The sequence below is a fragment of the Periophthalmus magnuspinnatus genome, chromosome 5, assembly GCF_009829125.3.
Source record: "Periophthalmus magnuspinnatus isolate fPerMag1 chromosome 5, fPerMag1.2.pri, whole genome shotgun sequence".
NCBI lineage: Eukaryota > Metazoa > Chordata > Actinopteri > Gobiiformes > Gobiidae > Periophthalmus > Periophthalmus magnuspinnatus.
This window is the reverse complement of record NC_047130.1, coordinates 17,403,895-17,424,568: the sequence shown is the minus strand read 5'-3', so window position 1 is coordinate 17,424,568 and position 20,674 is coordinate 17,403,895. Positions and strand designations below refer to the sequence as shown.

At 40.2% G+C, this 20,674-nt stretch overlaps 1 protein-coding gene across 3 annotated transcripts in view; it reads right to left on the bottom strand.

Annotated features, from left to right (window-relative positions):
- Window positions 1-11,297, bottom strand: part of rbms2a (RNA binding motif, single stranded interacting protein 2a) — a 65,122-nt gene extending 53,825 nt beyond the window's left edge. For all 3 annotated transcript variants that reach the window (XM_033967388.2, XM_033967389.2, XM_055222089.1), the window contains exon 1: window positions 11,153-11,297. In XM_033967388.2, coding sequence (XP_033823279.1) covers window positions 11,153-11,227 — 75 coding nt within the window. In that variant the 5' untranslated portion in view covers window positions 11,228-11,297. The remainder of the gene's footprint in view (window positions 1-11,152) is intronic.
- Window positions 11,298-20,674: the final 9,377 nt, after the last annotated feature.

The window sequence follows — 20,674 nt, the reverse complement described above, 5'->3', positions numbered from 1 at the left end:
AGTGAAGTATGAACTCTCAGAAGAAGAAGCAGATCATTTTCTAGTACAATATAAACCTCTTTGTATGCTAAAAAAAAAAAGTGTTTTATTATAGTTCATAGTTCACGGTTTCCTCTTTCCTCTGCCTCCTTTAGCGTAGCCCTCAGTGTTAGCGTTAGCGTGCTGCAGTAGCGTACAGTACACATGTGAGTGATTGAGAGCGGAGGCAGCAGGAAATCCTCGTCTGGCTCTGATCTTATCTCAGTCACAGACACAGAACATTCCAACCAGGTGACAACGACACTCGCCCAGACCTGCTCCTTTTCTCCCGTCTGTGAGCGTTTTGGCCTCCATACTCAAAGTCGCTAGCTCCATTTCGATACTGAGGAATAGACTCGATACTCGACCCCGATACCACGATGATAAAAAACACGATAGAATGTGATTTTCAACGTTAAATGGTAGTACTTTGTTTTCTTTGTCTTATACTTATACTTGCCTCTCAAAAGAAGAGGGAGGAGAGAGGGGGAGAGAGATAAGGAAAGATGAGATGTGAGAGAGAGGGAAGGGGAAGGAGGAGGAGGAGGAGAGCGAGAAACGGGGAGGGATAGTGGAAGGAGGAGGTAAAAGAATGGGGTGAAAGAGCGAGGAGGACAGTAGAGGAGAGGAAAAATGAGAAGGGGGGAGGAAAGAAAGGGGGTAAAGGAATGTAGGGAGAGAAAAGAGAGAAAGGAAGGGAAGAGAGGAAAGAGAACGGAGAGAGAAGAGTGCTCAGTGGTCCAGGTAGGTTCTATGTGTCTTATACTTGTGACAGATACAGCTCTACTTCATTCTAAAGCTTCAGGAAAGGTTCATTCCTGTTTGTGAATTGGACTTTTTAGTATCGATATCTGCTCAAATGAGTATCTAGTTTCGATACTAGTTTTAGTATCTGATTGTCGATACTTTTGACAACCTTAGCCTACTCTACTACAACATCTCTGCCCTGTGTAAACTATGGATTTGACTGAACAATCTGGGAAAAATAGCTTTTGCAATTCCTGTTCGTTTTGTCTATTAAAGCTATCCTATGTAATTTTTCTGTCAGAGGGTCTGCCATCTTTATGTCTCCATGGCGATTATTGCTTTGGTCTACTTTGATCGACACTATAGCATTAAATGTCTTCACTCTTACAGCTTTTGGCAGATTTAACTTTTAGCTTTTCCTGCAGTATTGAACTTACAGTATCTATCTCTATGGAAACAAGCAAGTGACGCCACCAGGTCAGATCTGTGGAGAGGTGACCCTGCTCACAGTAACAATGAACACAACGCTTTCTGTTGTTTTTTTTTTTGTTTTGTTGTTGTTGTTGTTTTTTACGTACCTGGAGTTTTAAAAAGGCAAAATGGATCACTTTGATGCCATACTGTGGAACGTTCCAGGCAAATTAATGAAATCTCCATGGAGACAAGCAAGTGGCAGAAAAGTTACAAAGTGCAGCTTTAGGATATACATAATTTAAGCACACTCGAGCTAACATTGAGGAAAAAGGGTGAAATATGAAGTGCTAAACTATGACAAGGATCAGTATTTCAGGATGACTATTTGATTTGATGTTATTAAAGGTCCCATATTACACTATTTCACGTGTTCTAATGTTGTTTACTCACCACAAACAGACCTGGAGTTGTGTTTTGTTTCATTAACACATGTTCCAATGTGTTTTTAAACTCCATACACCTCCACTAGAATCATTTGGATGATTTCAGACCTGGAATTACCAATCTCTACTGAAATAAAGGTAAAAGATAGCTAGATAGTTAAGTTGAGAATGACCACTTCATGACATCATAAGGTGGGACAGAGCATTTTGAGCTTTGGAGATGTAGACAGACTAATAATAAAGTGTTACTCAAACATGTGTGAATGAAACAAAACGCAACTCCAGGTTTGTTTTTGAGGAGGAAAGAGCATTATAACAAGACTTAAAGCTACAAGAGTCAGTTTTGTGTAATATAGGACCTTTAATGTATAAACTATTGATACTTTGCGGCGAAATCACGCTGGGGGTGTTCTACATGTATGTCTATTGGCGGAATGTTCAGCAGTTACCGTGGTGACACAATGCACAATGTTAGCAAACACAAACAACTCAAAAAAATGGATTTAAACAGCACATTTTCAGATCAACATGAGCTTTCATGGTTTGATTTTCAACAAAAAGTTGAGGGACTAACTGAAAAACTGTTGGCCAACGCTAGCTAGCTTGTGTCATTTCTGTGTTTTTATTCGTGCCAAGCCGGGATCCACACGTCCCAAACTCAGACTTGAACTTATGGACTTGACTTGTTAAGCTCTCACGTCGTTACAGTGCCAGCTTTGCATCTACTTTTCCACACATTTAAATAATAACTGAAGGTAAAGCTGTGGAAATTCAGCGCTAGTAAGTAACACGAAAACTTCTAAAAAGGTTCCCTATGAGGACTTGGATCACGCAGCGCTCGTCCAACGCCTTGATAAATGCGTTTTGGCGTGTTCGTATACGCCAAACCTATATATACAAGTCCGTGTGCACCTCAGGAGGCAGGTGAGAAACTGCAAACGCTGCAAATTTATACTTTTACGACTTCTGTCAACACACAACCGCCAAACTGTGAGTCACATGAGTCCAGTGAAGGGAAGAGCGGGTCTCCAGGTACGGTCAGTGCAATTAATCCCATTCTAATCCAGATTCAGTCATTTCTAACAGTCAGTGATCGTCTTGGGTCTTTTTAAAGGAGCGGTGTAGGGCCAGTCCTCTGTCAGGAAAGAAAGTGGTTTAGAAAAGAGTTCAGACAAAGACATTTGACTATTTTGGTGTTAAATGGCAGTAAATAGTCTGCGTTGCCATGTATTTGAGAAAAATGTATCTTGTCCCAGCACAGATATATGGTATACGCAGCTCTTGAGGTCAAAACATTGTAAAACCACTGTGTACTGTCTGAATAATAATACATTTATTTTAAAAGACATGTTTATTTGTTTTCAATAAGACAAAATCAAATCCAAAGTTGTGATTGTGCTACATGTGTGTTGCCCAGAGGGGGGTATTTCACTTCTATGGGGTATTACCTGCTAAGACATGAACTTGAAAATACAATATTCGCCAAAAACAACGTATTTGTAACAAGTTTCAGTTTTGTTTTGTTTTTTGATGCTCTTCTCTCTGATTTAGAAAACCACAACGTTATAACACGGTTTAAAGGGCCCGTATTACACTATTTTCTGATCTGTTCTAATGTTGTTTCCCTGCATATTTAGCCTGAGTTCTTCTCTCAAATTGAAAACAGTCTGTTCCACCTTGTGATGTCATCGTGTGGTAATACAGGAAGTTCTCCACTGTGTTTTTAAACTCCACACACCTTCACTAGAATAATTTGAATCATTTCAGCCTCGGAACTGCCAAACCCTACTGAACTAAAGGTAAAAGGAGCTGTTAACTTGAAAACTACCACTTCATGACATCACAAGGTGGAACAGAGCATTTTGAGCTTTGGAGATGTAGACAGACTAATAATAAAGTGTTACTCAAACATGTGTGAATGAAACAAAACACAACTCCAGGTCTGTTTTTGATGAAGTAACAACATTATAACACGGCTTAAAGCTCACAAGAGTCAGATTTGTGTAATATATGACCTTTAATCACAGTTGTACCCTGAGTTCTTGTTGTGTACTCCATAGTTTCTCGTGTAGTTCCGTGTGTACTCTGTAGACATCACAGTGGGGCTCAGAGAGGAGCAGGAGCTGAACATTTCTGACAGGCAGCGGAGCATTCCCTCAAACGATGAACTGGCTCAACTCTGCAGCTCTGTCCCAAACCAAACACTCAGGAGTAAACACGAGTGGAGCCACAAGGACAAAGGTGAGGAAAAAGTAAACCGGACATCTGACACTAATACTATTACTATACTACTACTACTACTGTACTTCTACTAGTGCTACTATTACTATACTACTACTATTACTATACCTCTACTAGTGCTACTATTACTATTACTATACTACTATTATTACTATACTACTACTATAACTATACTTCTACTACTTCTATTACTGTACTACTACTATTACTATACTACCACTACTGCTACTACTATTACTATACTACTACTACTACTACTACTATACTACCATTACTACTAGTATTACTATACTACTACTACTGCTACTACTATTACTATACTACTACTACTAATACTAGAACTTAAACTATTACTATAGCTACTACTACTACTATTTCTATAACTAATATTACTACTGCCACTGTTACTACGACTACTAGTATTACTGCTACTACAACTACTGCTGCTCCTTTTAGTACAACTACTGCAACTATTACTACTACTACTTCTACTACTACTACTACTACTACTGTTACAACTACTGCTACTACTACTTCTGCTACTACTATTGTTACTACTATTGCTATTAATGATATTACTACTACTACTACTGCTTCTTGTACTCCTGCTGTAGTAAAGCGTGTGTGTTCCTGTACAGACGTCACTCTGTGGTTGGCGGCTCGTGCTGAACAGAGTAAACAAAACAAAAGTTCCCCTTAAAGCCACGGCTGAGCTGAATGAGAGGAGCAGTATTACTCTGGAGATAAGCCACTTCTGTAGCCACAGCCGCCCCAGGGCAGACCGACAGAAGTGAGGCTGCCAATCTGCACTATCGGCTCCTCCGATCGCTGCCAGTATCTCACACGGCACATTCTAACAGGACAAGTGTTTGGCCAAAGGTCACAACCACTGTCAACGCCAAGATTTTCAAATTTACATTTTAACATGAGTTAGTATTTGTGTTTGACGCACTTGCCCTCTGCTACTACTATTACTGCTATTACTGCTACTACAACTACTACTACGACAATTACTGCTACTATAACTACTACTATTACTCCTATTACTGCTACTACTACTACTATTACTGCTACTATTACTACTACTACTACTATTACTCCTATTACTCCTACTACAACTACTAATACTACTATTACTGCTACTATTACTACTACTACTATTATTACTGCTATTACTGCTACTACTACTACTGTTGATACTGACTGTTACTATTACTGCTATTATTATTACTGCTATTACTAGTACTGCTACTGCTGTTACTACTACTAATACTACTACTATTATTGGTGCTGCTGCTACTACTACTACTACTACTACTACTACTACTACTACTACTACTACTACTACTACTACTACTACTACTACTGCTGCTACTACAACTACTACTACTATTACTGCTACTATTATTACTACTACTAGTGCTACTACTACTACTACCACTGCTACTACAACTACTACTACTATTACTGCTACTATTATTACTACTACTAGTGCTACTACTACTACTACCACTGCTACTACTACTACTACTACTATTACTGCTACTGTTACGATTACTACTACTATTATTGCTATTACAGCTACTACTGTTACTAGTACAACTACTACCACTGCTACTATTAATACTACTATTACTGCTACTCCTACTTCTGCTACTGCTACCACTAACACTACTACTACTACTACTGCTCTTACTGCTACTACTATTACTACCCTGTGTTCGCAGATACTAAATATACTGTTTGATGTTGCCTCATGGATGACCTTTGCAGATGTTTCCTGAGCGTATATATCTGACATTATCAAACTGAACTTTGAATTGTAAAACACATTTGGGCTGTTCTGCTTTGAGCGTGCTCCAAACTGGATGATAAAAACATTTACAAACAATTGATTTTGGTTTCAAAGTTTTTAGATTTCGCTAATTTACTTTTTACTATTAGATAAAGTCAGTGCAGTTGAGTCTCCGAGGGCTTCATCAGGATATGGGCACTGTCCTTTATTTTGGTATTTTTCAGTAATTTACATAATTTACAGCGAATAAACCATCGACTGTTTATAAAGATGGACGTAGCTAACCTGCTAGCCGCCGCACTCCAATTCACTTTCTATTGAAAAACTGTGTCCTCTCTCTCTGTAACTGCTGCTGTCAGACTCATCATTTTGGTCTTAAAATGTTCGTATTAACCTGAAAAAATGTTCGTAACTCCTTTTCAAACCCTCCTTACAGTTAGCTGTACGATCTTGTCCAAGTCTCCGCCCACGTCACCCACGTCACCCACGTCACCCACGTCACCCACGCTCTCACATGACATTCCTCCACAAATATACAAAATCATGATCCTAAACAGTAGTGCAGTAGTTTCATTAGCGGGATGCACACTGATTGTGTTGTGACAGTGCTCTGAAGGGGGAGTGACTTAGCGCAGTGAGCAGAACAAAAATGAAACTTGTTTAATATGTTGTTTTCAGTGTTAAAAGGTACCGTAGACATCTAAATATGTTCTGTGTTAGCAGGTAATATCTCATAGAAGTCAAATACCCCCTCTTTAATACCCCATAGAAGTCAAATACTCCCTCTTTAACTTTTTTCAGCGGTTGTGAGCCTGACGCGTCTCTCTGCTGCTCTGGACGTGTCTGTAGACTCGTGTGTGTGTGTGTGTGTGTGTGTACCTGGTTCAGACAGAGGTATGTGGAGGTGAAAGAGAGCGCACACGAGTCTCTGACCTGTGGACGAACCTCAACTCCCACAAAGATAAGCACGTATTTCATAAAAGTATTTGAAACCTGGAATATTTCAGATGGGCTGCGGAATCACAACAGGAGAAAATGGAGAAAGTGGAGAAAGTACAATGCCTCGACCTCTGCTTTCTCTCAGTATCTCGGACAGTGAGCAGGGCTGGGGACTTTTTATTAGTGCCATTTAAAAAAAATAACTACTACTATTACTATAACTACTACTTCTGCTAATACTATTACTATAACTACTACTACTGCTAATACTATTATTATAACTACTACTACTGCTAATACTATTACTACAACTACTACTACTGCTAATACTATTACTACAACTACTACTACTATTACTATAACTACTACTTTTGCTAATACTATTACTATAACTACTACTACTGCTAATACTATTAGTACAACTACTACTACTATTACTATAACTACTATTACAACTGTTACTATAACTACTACTACTGCTAATACTATTACTACAACTACTACTACTATTACTATAACTACTACTACAACTGTTACGATAACTACTACTACTGCTATTATTACTACAATGCTACTACTATTACTATAACTACTACTACAACTGTTACTATAATTACTACTACTGCTATTATTACTACAATGCTACTACTATTACTATAACTACTACTACTACTACCACCACCACTACTACTACTACTACTACTACTACTACTATTACTAATGAAACACTTAGTTTGCATGTGTAATGAGTCATAGATGTTATTAATTCAACCTTTTACAGCTTAAATCTGATCATATAGCCAGAAAATAACCATAAATGCCACAGTACTGCAAAGAAAAAATATACACGATAAATACTGACCCCAAAAATACCCTTCATCTTTCATGTACTGAACGATGAGTCGATGTACTCATCATCGTGTCAGGCCTCATTTTGTCTTGATTAAAACCAAATCAAACTGGTTGTCAGAACATAAACCTTGTTGACTTTTAATAAATGCCATTTAAACGAAAGAAACGGGCCAAATATGTTTCTCTGAAGTCTGAACTCTGCTCTGAGACACATTTCCTGACAGACAGTCGGCCGTGGACCGTTTCAGTAAAAACACCGGTCCATCATGATCACAGTTTGACTCATTACACAGCCCAGAGTCCTGTGAAACTGTAGTGAAGAAGAACAAGAAGAAGAACAAGACGAAGAACGAGAACATGAACAAGAAGAACAAGAGGTACAAGAATAGGAAGAAGAACAAGAAGAACATGAACAAGAGGAACAAGAAGAACATGAACAAGAAGAACAAGAGGTACAAGAATAGGAAGAAGAACAAGAAGAACAAGAAAACCAAGAACAAGAAGAACAAGAACAAGAAGAACAAGAACAGGAAGAAGAACAAGAGGAACAAGAAAACCAAGAACAAGAAGAACATGAACAAGAACAAGAGGAACAAGAAGAACATGAACAAGAAAAGAAGAACAAGAACAGGAAGAAAAACAAGAGGAACAAGAAACCCAAGAACAAGAAGAACATGAACAAGAACAACAAGAACAAGAACAGGAAGAAGAACAAGAGGAACAAGAAAAAGAGGAACAAGAACAAGAAGGACTAGAAGAAGAAGAACAAGTAGAACAAGATGAAGAACAAGAGGAAGAAAGAACAACAAGAAGTCTCACAGGGGCCCCCTTCTAATACAAATTAATAGGAAGAGAATCCAATTTTGGGCCCCTAAACCCCGGGACCACAGACCCCTTTGCCCCTGCCTTCTGGTTCAGTTCCACTTTAAAATAAAATCCAAACTCAAACGTAGATGCATTTTATGTTAAAAGTACCGCATGTAGTCTTGAATATTCATTTTTGGGGGTCAGTATTTATCACGGGACTTTTTTTCTTTGCACTAGTGGGAAAATGTTGGGTATTTTTCTGTTCTGCGATGAGATTTGAGATATTTGACATATTTTTTTAAACTATATTGTACATTTATAATACATTTTGGAGGATAATTATACTTTGGTTTGGTTTCAATATTATCGTTTATTATCTGTATTTCCTTCAGCAGTATCTCGCACTTCAAAATGTGTTATCGTGATCTGTGTGGGCTCTGATTCCACAGAAATAGAAAGTAAAACTATATTTCATAAGGCTACTACTACTTACTACTATTTGGGAACGTTCTCCATGCCAACAGATCAGTTTTACACCGCGTATAGTGGAACATTATAGCCAAAGGGACAACTATTTACTATTTCCATGAAAACAAGTCAGGTTTGTGGAGGTGCAAACCCGCTCATAGTACGGACGCATGTTTCTAGAAGTTTTTCAGTGTGATAAATAGAGATGCACCAATCTAGCTTTTTCATTTCTGATACTGATACCAATACTTTAACTTTAAGTATCTGTCGATGCCCGATATTAACCGATACAAATGTAGGGATGAAAAATAGCTCTTACTTTCTTAAAACCGTTTACGCATTACACAAGAGATCCAATTGTGTTACGCAACTGTTATTTATACTTCAAATCACTACTGAACAACTGCATATGAGCAAAAGTTCAAACATTATGAGACTTTCTGGGTCAAAATCAGCCTGTAAATGACGTTGTTACGCGCAGTTAAAGCCCAACCAAGACATCAGGTTAAGCAATATCATGAAACCGATACCCGATATTCAACAGCAGTATCGTATCCAGGGCTGGTCCTAGCTTTCAGGGGGCCCTAAGCTGAATTTGTCATTGGGGCCCCCGACAGCAGGTGTCTCCTGGCTTAGCTATTGGTGATTCACCTTTGACAACATTATGACTCTGCTCTCATCACCTTGACCAGTTGTATTTGTGTTTATTTGACCAACATCAGACTGAAAACATCCAGAATGTCACAACTACCACAGTCACAAGAGCAGTACACAAACATGTGAGGAGGGTCAGGATTTTTTAAATTCTAGACATTTCTTCTTCGTTTCTAGAAGATTTTAGTGTGTTCCAGTTGGCGACAGTGGGCTTAAATTTACATTATAAAGGGTCCTTGCACCGGTGTAAATATTTAGCTGCCCTCATCTCTGCCCGACCCAAAAACAAATGTAGCAGCAGTAGATATTTTGCTACTATAGATATAAAACAAATGTAATTGTTTTAGAGGGATATTTAGGTTTCCGCAATTTAGGTTGCCGCAAATTGTAAGCTCTGCGTCCAATAAAGCTTGATGTATTATGTTATTTACAGTATAAATGTATGGGCTCTTGGGGGCCCTCTGGTGGCCTAAGCAGCTGCTCAGTCTGGTTATAGGCTGCACCGGCCCTGTCCTATCAGTGCATCCATAGTGATAAACACAGCCAAAATGAAAAACAAATCATGCTGTTATTTAAGTGTATTTTTGTTATAAAAGTTGCATACTGTGGCTTTAATTGGAACGAAATTGGAGAAGAACAACAGCAAATGGCCACATTTACCACAGTCTGTGTTATAACTGTACACTATAGGTCTGATTTGGTTCCTAGAAAGCACTTGACCTCTTCTGACCCCATGCACAAAGCTTGAAACTCATGCAAACTAAACACATGACCCAATAAATCCCATCTTTAACACAAAATCATCCTGTATCCACATATGCACACATCAGCCTGCACCTTCAAGTGAAAAGCTCCATATTTGAACTTTAAACCTTGATACAAACCGACGAGAGAACAGCTATCAAACCTAAAAGCCAGCGGTTCAATGTCGTGACCCCAGACGGGGATGAGCTGCAGAAAGACAATCTGTCACTATTGGTTTTCACCGAGTCCCCGCGAGCCGCCACCGAGACGCACGAGCCGGGCGCACGAGCACAAGAGCACACGGTCACGCGGGACACGGGACCACAAACAAACACGGACCCGTTACATAAGACATAAGACTGTGCAGGTTTCGGCTCGTTTTCACCCCTAAACTTGTGGGATATGTCTGATTTGATGCTGGAGGCTCGGGTCGTTGAAGCGCGTGCTCGGATCACGGCTCTTCTGTTTGATTCCTGGGAGTGCGTGCGTGAGTGCGTGCGTTTCGGCGGTCTGCTGGGGTTTTTCGAGGGGTGGGGCGTATTCCGTTTTCAGATGAGAAACTGGGGGGAAACTTTGCAAACTTTGGCGGCTGTAAAGACAATGACTTCTCGATGTAAAACTGTTGTGCGTGAGTGCGCGTTCTGAGCCGCTTTCCCTGGACAAGCGCGGCGGCCGTCCCGTGTCCCTCCCTACCCCCACCTCCACAAACATCAACCCCTGTCCCGACTGTACGGCTCTGTCTGCTCCCACTGAAAAGTTCTCCCTACCGCTGACTCGTGCAAATGAGACAGAGAGTGTTAGAGACGCAGTGGACATCCTCACGCGCGTAAACAACCAACGCGCCCGTAACAAAATGTCCAGCGCTTTCCCTGGACATACCACGGAGCTGAGTGCGCCCGGAGCTGCGTTTTAACTCCTCTGTAACTCATAAGCGGTGCGTTTGGCGTGTTCAAGGACACCGCAGTTCGCTGTCAAGCCCCGTTCCCTTCGCGACGCACACGCGCGGGGCCCCTGAGCGAGAGAGTCTCACCTTTTTGCTGGTTCTTCCGTTGAATCCGCTGCTGTAGGGGTTGATTCCTGTCCTTGGCGGTACGGAGAGAAGCATTTTCCTCGGCGCTGTGTCCGCAGGCGGCTCTCAGCTCTGCCCAGGCTGCGGTGACGTCAGCAGCGGGAGAGTGGAGTCGCGCGGGTTGGACTGAGAGGGAGCCACAGTGCTGCAGCAGCGGGACACGGGCTCCACGCACACCGGAGACAGAGATAGACACAGATCGGGAGACGAGAGAGAGGAGACAGGGAGGGAAGGAGAGGAGAGGAATGGAGAGAAGGACAAGACAGAGGCAGGGGAGAGGAAAGAGTGAGAGGGAGAGAGGGAGAGACTCCAGCAGGAGCAAAATAATTCACAACTATTAACTTTACATAAACCAGCTGTAAATTTTACCTGTAACAAAAAGTATTCAACATATTTGTGCCTTCAAACTCTGTTTTTAAAGGTCCTATGTTACACTAAATTAACCCATGCAAGATTTAAGTCACGTTATAATACTGTTACTGCATCAAAAACACACCTGGAGTTGTGTTTTGTTTCATTCACACATGTTTGAGTAACACTTTATTATTAGTCTGTAACATCTCCAAAGCTCAAAATGCTCTGTTCCACCTTGTGATGTCATGAAGTGGTAGTTTTCATTTTAACAGCTCATTTTATCTTTTGTTCAGTAGAGATTGGTGGTTCAAGGGCTGAAATGATCCAAATGATTCTAGTGAAGGTGTGTGGAGTTTAAAAACACAGCGGAGCACTTCCTGTATAACCACATGATGACATCACAAGGTGGAGCAGATAAGGCCCTGGCCAACCCTCTCCAGCTCAAGATCTGGAGATGGGTCCTCATGTCCCCAGGCCTGTTGAGCATGTTTTGGATTTAGAAGGAGAGAAAGAGACAGAGAAGGGGGTACACAGAGAGAGAGAGAGAGAGAGAGAGAAGGGGGTACATAGAGAGAGAGAAGGGGTGCAGAGAGAGAGAGAGAAGGGGGTACATAGAGAGAGAGAAGGGGGTACATAGAGAGAGAGAGAGAGAGAGAGAAGGGGGTACGTAGAGAGAGAGAGAGAAGGAGGTATGTAGAGAGAGAGAAGGAGGTACGTAGAGAGAGAGAAGGGGGTACGTAGAGAGAGAGAGAAAGGGGTACATAGAGAGAGAGAAGGGGGTACGTAGAGAGAGAGAGAAAAAGGGGTACATAGAGAGAGAGAAGGGGGTACATAGAGAGAGAGAAAAAGGGGTACATAGAGAGAGAAAGGGGTACATAGAGAGAGAGAGAAGGGGGTACATAGAGAGAGAGAAAAAGGGGTACATAGAGAGAGAGAAGGGGGTACATAGAGAGAGAGAAAAATGGGTACATAGAGAGAGAGAAGGGGTACATAGAGAGAGAGAAAAAGGGGTACATAGTGAGAGAGAAGGAGGTACGTAGAGAGAGAGAAGGAGGTACGTAGAGAGAGAGAAGGGGGTACGTAGAGAGAGAGAGAGAAAGGGGTACATAGAGAGAGAGAGAGAGAAGGGGGTACATAGAGAGAGAGAGAAGGGGGTACATAGAGAGATAAGAGGGTACATAGAGAGACATAGAAGGGGTGCACAGAGAGAGAGAGGGCGTACATAGAGACATAGAGAAGGAGAGAACAAGAAGGAGGTACACAGAGATAGAGAGAGGACTTGAGAGGCCTTTGCTCCACGCACTGCTCCAGGGCTCTTCATATTAGGGGGGATTAGCTGCTTATTGCTCCCATTGAAAAGAAGGATAGAACAGAGGATGAATGGATGTTTGTGTTTTTCATGTGTAGAGTCTGCACTTGACTGTCCAGATGTTCTGCTCCACAAAAGCACAGTGTCTCTGTGTCTCCATAAACAACAGCAGGTTCAGAAGATGCCTCCAGCGACGATGGAGCTCCATAGTTAAACGCGCCCAGGTTAAGACAGTTTACTATTCATTTTACCCATAGAGTTTTCAAAAAAGTCAGAAATAATATATTAAAAGGCACAAGGGAGGCAAAACTCTGATGTGTTTTTATGTTTGTCCCATAGCTAAAAACACTGTTCTCTTACAAGTTCATGATCTAAAATACTCACAAATACCATATACATGATAAAAAATGCTCTTTGTAAAACTAACAAATGTTTCATATACAAAACTACTTCTGCTCCCTAAAATGAAACAGGAAAAACCAGAATGAGCCTGTAAGCTGCGAGTGAACGCCAGCTGAACCTGGGTGAACTTTGAACTTGTAAAGAGGACGTTAGCAGAGTCATTGTCTGTGGAGTGAATATTTGGCACTGACCCAGTTTTCAAACATCATAACGGTTCCTCACTGATGGAGCGGATTTAAATGTACCATCTGAATACACAAAAATGAGCTTTATAAACTATTTCAATCATTTTATCTGCAAAAGGTGTAGGTATAACACTGTTAAATCGTCAAAAACATACATGGAGTTGTGTTTTGTTTCATTCACACATGTTTGAGTAACACTTTATTATTAGTCTGTCTACATCTCCAAAGCTCAAAATGCTCTGTTCCACCTTGTGATGTCATGAAGTGGTAGTTTTCCAGTTAACAGCTCCTTTTACCTTTTGTTTAGTAGAGATTGACAACTCCAGGGCTGAAATGATCCAAATGATTTTAGTGAAAGTGTGTGGAGTTTAAAAACACAGTGGAGCACTTCCTGTATTACCACTTGATGACATCACAAGGGGGAACAGAGGATTTTCAGTTTGAGAGAAGAGCCCAGCCTAAATATGCAGGGTTTTTGTGTTAAACATGTGTGAATGAAACAAACAAACACAAAAAAAAAAACACAACTCCAGGTCTGTTTGTGATGAGGAAACATTAGAACATAGATCAGAGAATAGTATAACATGGGCCCTTTAAGAAATACAGTTTGGAGATGGAAGTTTGTACGTCACAGTGGGCGTGTAAATGATGTCTTGAATAGAGAAGAATAAAGATTACTCAAACATGCATGAATCACTCTAAATACAACTTCAGAGGGAAAATTACAAGGAAACAATTATAACATGGGTAAAAAGTCTGAAAAGTCCATTTTGCAGAATAGGTCTGATTTAAAGGGCCAATAATAAAATGATCTCTGTTATAATGTCGTTTCTTCATCACAAACACACCTGGAGTTGTGTTTTGTTTCATTCACACAAGTTTAACACACAAACCCTGCAAACTTAGGCATAATGAGTTCTTCTCTCTAGCAGAAAACACTCTGTTGCACTTTGTGATGTCATCAAGTACATCAAGTACAATACAGGAAATGCTCCACTGTGTTTTTAAACTCCACACACCTTTACTAGAATCATTTGGATCATTTCAGACGTGAAATTGACAATCTCTGCTGAACTTAAGGTAAAAGGAGGTCTTATGAAAATGACCACTTCATAATAATAATGGCTTACACTTGTAATGCGCTTTACAGGCTTGTCAAAGCCTCTCAAAGCGCTACACTATAGTCATTATTCATTCATTTCCACACTTGGTGATGGTAAGCTACTATTGTAACCACAGCTGCCCTGGGGCAGACTGACGAAAGCGAGGCTGTCAAATCTGTGCCATCGGCCCCTCTGACCACCACCTATCATTCGAGCACACACCACTTTCATACTAGGCAATGTGGGTGAAGTGTCTTGCCTAAGGACACAACGACAGAACTTAACCACTGGGCCACTGTCGCCCCACTTCATGACATCACAAGGTGGAACAGAGCATTTTGAGCTTTGGAGATGTCGACAGACTAATAATAAAGTGTTACTCAAACATGTGTGAATGAAACAAAACACAACTCCAGGTCTGTTTTTGAGGAGGTAACAATAATATCACATAACTTAAAGCTCACAAGAGTACATTTTGCTTAATATAGGACCATTAAGTATTTTTTAATCATATTTTTGGCATTTTTTCTTGTACTTTGCCGCTACAACTCTGCAGTTTCCTCAATTTTGGATGCAAAAAAAAGATCTTAAAAGTTTGTTTCCTCATTTTCTATAAATAACTTTCTTTTTTCAGCCATTAATCTCTCGTTGTACCTTAACCTCGGCCTTGAGTTTGGTCTGATGAACATAGCAGCTTTGATTGTCACGTCAAAGCACCTCGCTCCAGATCTCTCACTTAACCTGTAATTACACGACTTTACTTTGACCAACGGTATGTCCAGGCCTCACTGTGTAATGCACTTTGCAGTTTCCAGGAATAAAAGGGAGGAGAAAGTACCGTTTATATGTTTGTATTTATGCTCTGCTCTGTCATCGCTGCAGAAGAAGACATGACAAAAGAGGAAACGGTCGTCCTGCTGACTGTCATACCAGTGCTGAGTTGGAGGAGAGCTATTTTGGAAGTTGTGATTATGATTAGATTCGCGCAGTTTCAGCTAACGTTTAAGGATTGCAAAAGAAGACGTTTTCAAGCAGCGAAACGCTTGTCCAGTTATAGAATTTCTATTGGGTTTTTGGGTTTTTTTTGTTTTTTTGGGTTCTTTTGGGCGCTAACTATACAGAAACCGAAATGAGATATTGTTTACAGTTTCTGTGTGTAAACTAGATCTGTTGTGCTACCCTAAGTGTGCACTGTGCCTGAGCCCTACTTAACAGAGTTATTCAGCTCCAAATGGGCACTTTCACACCTATTAACATCCTAGCAGACTCTATTGCTCTCTTTGTTTCCTTTGTTTGCTTTGGGTCTGAGGATGGAGTTATAGATGGGGGAAAGATGATGTCTAAGGCCCTTCCTGTTCAAAGGAAGTATTGTCTTTCCTAACAAAAATTGCTTCTTTAACTCCCCTCTCAAACCATTTCTTTTCTCTGGGTAAGATCAAAGAAAAGAAACACATGTTACGTCTTGCTTTGGATATGTCAGTCGTGATAGATAATGCATTATAAAACGTTGAACCACTCACCTTTTGTACCAGGTTTTCTGAAAGCCGCTCAACTATGGGGAAAAAATGTTAAAAAGAATATTAGTTATAGAAATGAAGATACTAACGTTATATGAAACAGTTATTTGGGTCAAAGGTGAACGTATCATTTCATATTTTGTGGTTAATTTTGTTATTTTAAAGGAGGCTTATTATGCTAAATTGAGTTTTTAGAGCTTTTAACCATTTTATGTTTGCTTACTGATACTAAATCCTTATAGGTAGTATTCAGTAGCGTTGCATGGCCATTTTGACTCAAATGAGAAAAAAGACGACAGCATGCGATGTTTTGTTGATGATATTTATGCCGACGTATCGTAAAGAGGCAGAGGCGAATCTGCTCTGTGGTTTTCAACATGGAAATTAGTGGAAGATCAATTTTGGGATTTCAATTGGATGGCAGTGGCTCAGTTGGTAGAGTGTTCATCCTCTCAGCCAAAGGTTAGCAGTTTGAATCCCCAAATCATCGGTTGAGCGGTCAGATCCACTGCCCCACAGGTTGGTGGTGCGATTCCAGCTCTCACAGATGAATACTGTCACAAGTGTTCTTGTGCAAGACACTTAACCCTTTTCACCCCTCGTGTCTGTGTACACTGATGTATGAATGTGTTAGTAGTTTCTTGATGTAAAGTGCTTTGAGTGACTTGAAGGTGGAAAATCGCTGTATAAAAATGTGAATGTCCAAAATACAACACAACGATGCATTATCCGTCACAGATTAACTATAAACTCGAAATACCACTGTAGATGAGACTAGACAGGTGGCGTGAAAGACGCCCATACCCAGAATAGATTTGAATACGTTTTTGTTTGTTTTTTAATTACCTGTTTGTTTATAATTGATTGGTCCTATAATTATAACCACCACACGAATAGCACCGCACTGACCTACTTTGCAAACTGGCCAAACAGCGACTAAATTGCATTCTTTATAAACCATGTGCAACTGTTTCTACAAAATGTTTCGACTCATCGACCCATCACCAACTGCTCTGCTTGTTGTTGGGGGTTGGTAGTTTGAGGAAATCAGTTATGGACCTTTAAACGCTCACAGCAATCGCTTTAACTCGGGCCAAATGTTGTTTTTGTCCAACTCGTACTCAGCACTGAGCCTAACCTAAGCTGACAGAAAAGTGACATGAAAATTACAGGTTTACGCTGCGTGTTTCTGGGTTTGTACGGCTCCGCTCCAGTCTGGGTGCATGCGTTGGCTGTGGGACATTGTTACAGCGGAACTGGCTTGTTTATTTGACAACAGCGATGGTTGCTAGGAGACCGCCCCCCCCTCCCTCCCTCGGTGCTGCGGATCTTGCTCGGATCACTTCCTCCTGGGGGGGGGGGGCTATAGCTATAAGTCGAGTAGGGGTGAGAGGTCGTAGTGCGTATTGTGTAACTACTACAATCTACGATCAGCTATGGCGCGACTGCTCTTCTGTGCGTTACTCGTGTGGCTGCACAACAGGATGAAAAGATGTGGTTTGGTGTTGGAATAACGATGTTACTGTGATGTTTTAATGAAGTTTTGGGCGTGAAAATTATTATCGGTTAAATTAAAAGTGCAAGTCTTCATTTACAAGTCGAATTGTCAAAATGAAACAAAACCAAAATGAACCGTTTTGTCAGTTTTATTTTCAAAAATCAATAAAATAGAGAACTTTGTGTTGTTCTGATGTATATTTATTTTTTTAAATGTTGAGTATTACGTCAGTTAATATTGCAGTAGTGACATTCTTGTGACATATAGTGCAGGCTTTATATCGCAGAGTCTTTTACCATTGTTTAGTACAGAGAAGTCACTGTCTTCTCTGTTGTGGTGTCGTTGCATAAGTTTTGTCTGATCACTTCACAATATGCCACTCCTTTCTCCGGGTCATTCTAGTTCATTCTTCTACATGTGAGATCTGTATATCATCACTGACATAAATGTAAATACAGCTTTAAACAGTCCAGTCTGCAGGAGTGTTTGATCTCTTATATCTGTTAGCTCTGACGTGTTTGATTGACAGGTGGAGAAACCAGCCAAAGAAATGATGATCTCTGGCAGCTTACGCAAGAACTGTTTTTATAAAAGAGAAATCCCAGACACTCCTGCGTCTGAAGGTTGCAGGGACTTGATCTTGACAAATGAGGGTCTCAATCATAGTCACAAAATCTGTTAGAGAAAAATGCACTGGAACGTTCAGATTGAGCTCAGTCACACTGAAAGTAAGCAGCGCTCTGATTGGCTGCTCTTGAGCGGTCCACCCTAGTTTCACGTTGGCATTTTAAAAATACATAAATGAGCCTGAAATGAGCCTCCAGCCTCTGTCTCTCACTATATACACCATTCATCTCTGTCTCCTTAGCATAAATACTGCTTTGATGTATGCCCCCCTGGCTCCTGATTGGACGTCTGTATTATGGACACATGTGGAGGAAGTACACCCCCCCCCAAACACTTACCAAGGAACCGTCAACCCAGACCCCGGGGTACCATTAGATTTACGTTTTTGCTGCACTGCAAAAGTGCTAAAAGCTTCTTGTATGTCCTATAGCCAAAATATTAATTGATCACTTTTATTTCAAACATGACAATGACCAGAGGAGGACAGTACTCAGTTACAGTACTCTTACTTGAGTAAAAGCTGTGGTTCCTCTTCCCTCTGTGAATAAATCTACAAGTGACAAAAGCTTTATGTCGACAATATGAAATGATGTTAATATAATGTGTGTGTGGGGTTTTTTTCTCCAAATTTTTGTATCTACGCTTTGAAAATAGTACATTTTGTTTAATATTTAATATTTTGTCCATAAATCACATGTTTCGTCCCAACAGTTACTCTTTAAGTTACTTTTACTTGGGTAGTACTTTTCCTAAAAGTAGTGGTCCAAGAAACTTACAAAAGTAGTAAAGTAATATTATTTTGAGGTAACAGTACTCTTACTTGAGTAATAGTTTTGGCCACCTCAGTCAGGTACCAACAGTATTTATTGCACAGTTTGATACGCAGGCGGATATGACAAGTACTTCATAGAAATGCTTTACATTATTTCAAAATACTGCAGCAAAGGTTTCCTCATGAAAGAATCAGATTATTTAGTGAAATTATTATTTTGCTGCATCTCCAGTAAATATGCAAAATACAACAAAAACACAGCATCAGTCGTCCATATAAACTCTATAATCAAAGTGCTACTGGGACACATGACATCAACGTTTAGAAAAAACATGTAAAGATTTTCAGCTGAAGGATTTATGTCAAAAAGTATTATACAAATTATACCATAAATTATACCAGTAAATTATACCATTTACTACCTACAGCATAACCAAACCAGACAAGGCACGTGTATTTGTACAGCTCAATTGTTACAGAAAGAAATGTAAAGTGCTTCACAGAATCAGAAAGACATTAAAATCATAATTCAACAAATCAAAACACAAATAATAATTATAAAATTGACTTTAAAACTGGAAAATAAAAACCTTTTAGTCACATGCACAGCTAAACAGAACTGGAGCTTAGATCTGAACCTTTCAGAACAGAGGCCTGATAAGCAGCTTATATATATATATATATATATATATATATATATATATATATATATATATATATATATATATATATATATATATATATATATATATATATATATATATATATATATATATATATATATATATGTATGTATATGTATATGTGTGTGTGTGTGGAGGGGAAAGGAGGAGAGGTAGAGGAAGAGGGAGGAGGAGGAGAGGTAGAGGGGGAGGAAGGGGGAGAGGTAGAGGGGGAGGAAGGGGGAGAGGTAGAGGGGGAGGAAGGGGGAGAGGTAGAAGAGGAGACGGAGTGTGGGGGAGAAGGAGGTAGGAGAGGAGGAGGAGGAGGAGGGGAGGAAAAAAAGAGGGGTGAGGCGTGGGGAAGGAAGAGGAAAAGAGGGAGGAGGAGAGAGGAAGGAAGAGAGGAGAGAGAGGGGAAATGGAGAGGGGGCAGGTAGAAAGAGAAAGAGAGGGGGAGCGAGAAGGGGGGCAGATATAAAATGAGATTGAGGAGCGCGAGAGATATAAATGGTCAGGGAGGGGTATGGGGGAGGAGGAGAGGAGGGGGAGGACCACCATCACTGCTGCGGCGGCTGCTGTTGTTGAGTTCACTGAGTTCATGAGCTTTACTGGGTCAAGGTCACTGTGGGGGAAACACAACTGCAACGAATAAAAACTGCCTGAACTCACAGAAAAAAACAACTCACAACCAGAAAATAACATCACATCTACAGCCTGAACTTATTTACCAAGGCTGTTTTATTTTACAAAATTGGCAGTTAATATCTGTATTTTAGAACAGTTTTATTTCTACAACACCTTTCAAAAATATCAGAAAAAGTGTTTGCAATTAGACTTATAAACATCAGCATCTGATTTACTAAAACACCATTATGTAATATGAGAAACTCATCAACTTCCTTATCAGTGATGTTGTGAAACGTTTTCCCTTTGGAGTTCATTTTCAGTTTGAGAATAAAATACGGGGATGCCACAAGGACCAGTCTTCAGACCACAGATATTCATACTTTAGATACTTGAAAGACTTAACATATTTTTAGTGTAATATATAAAA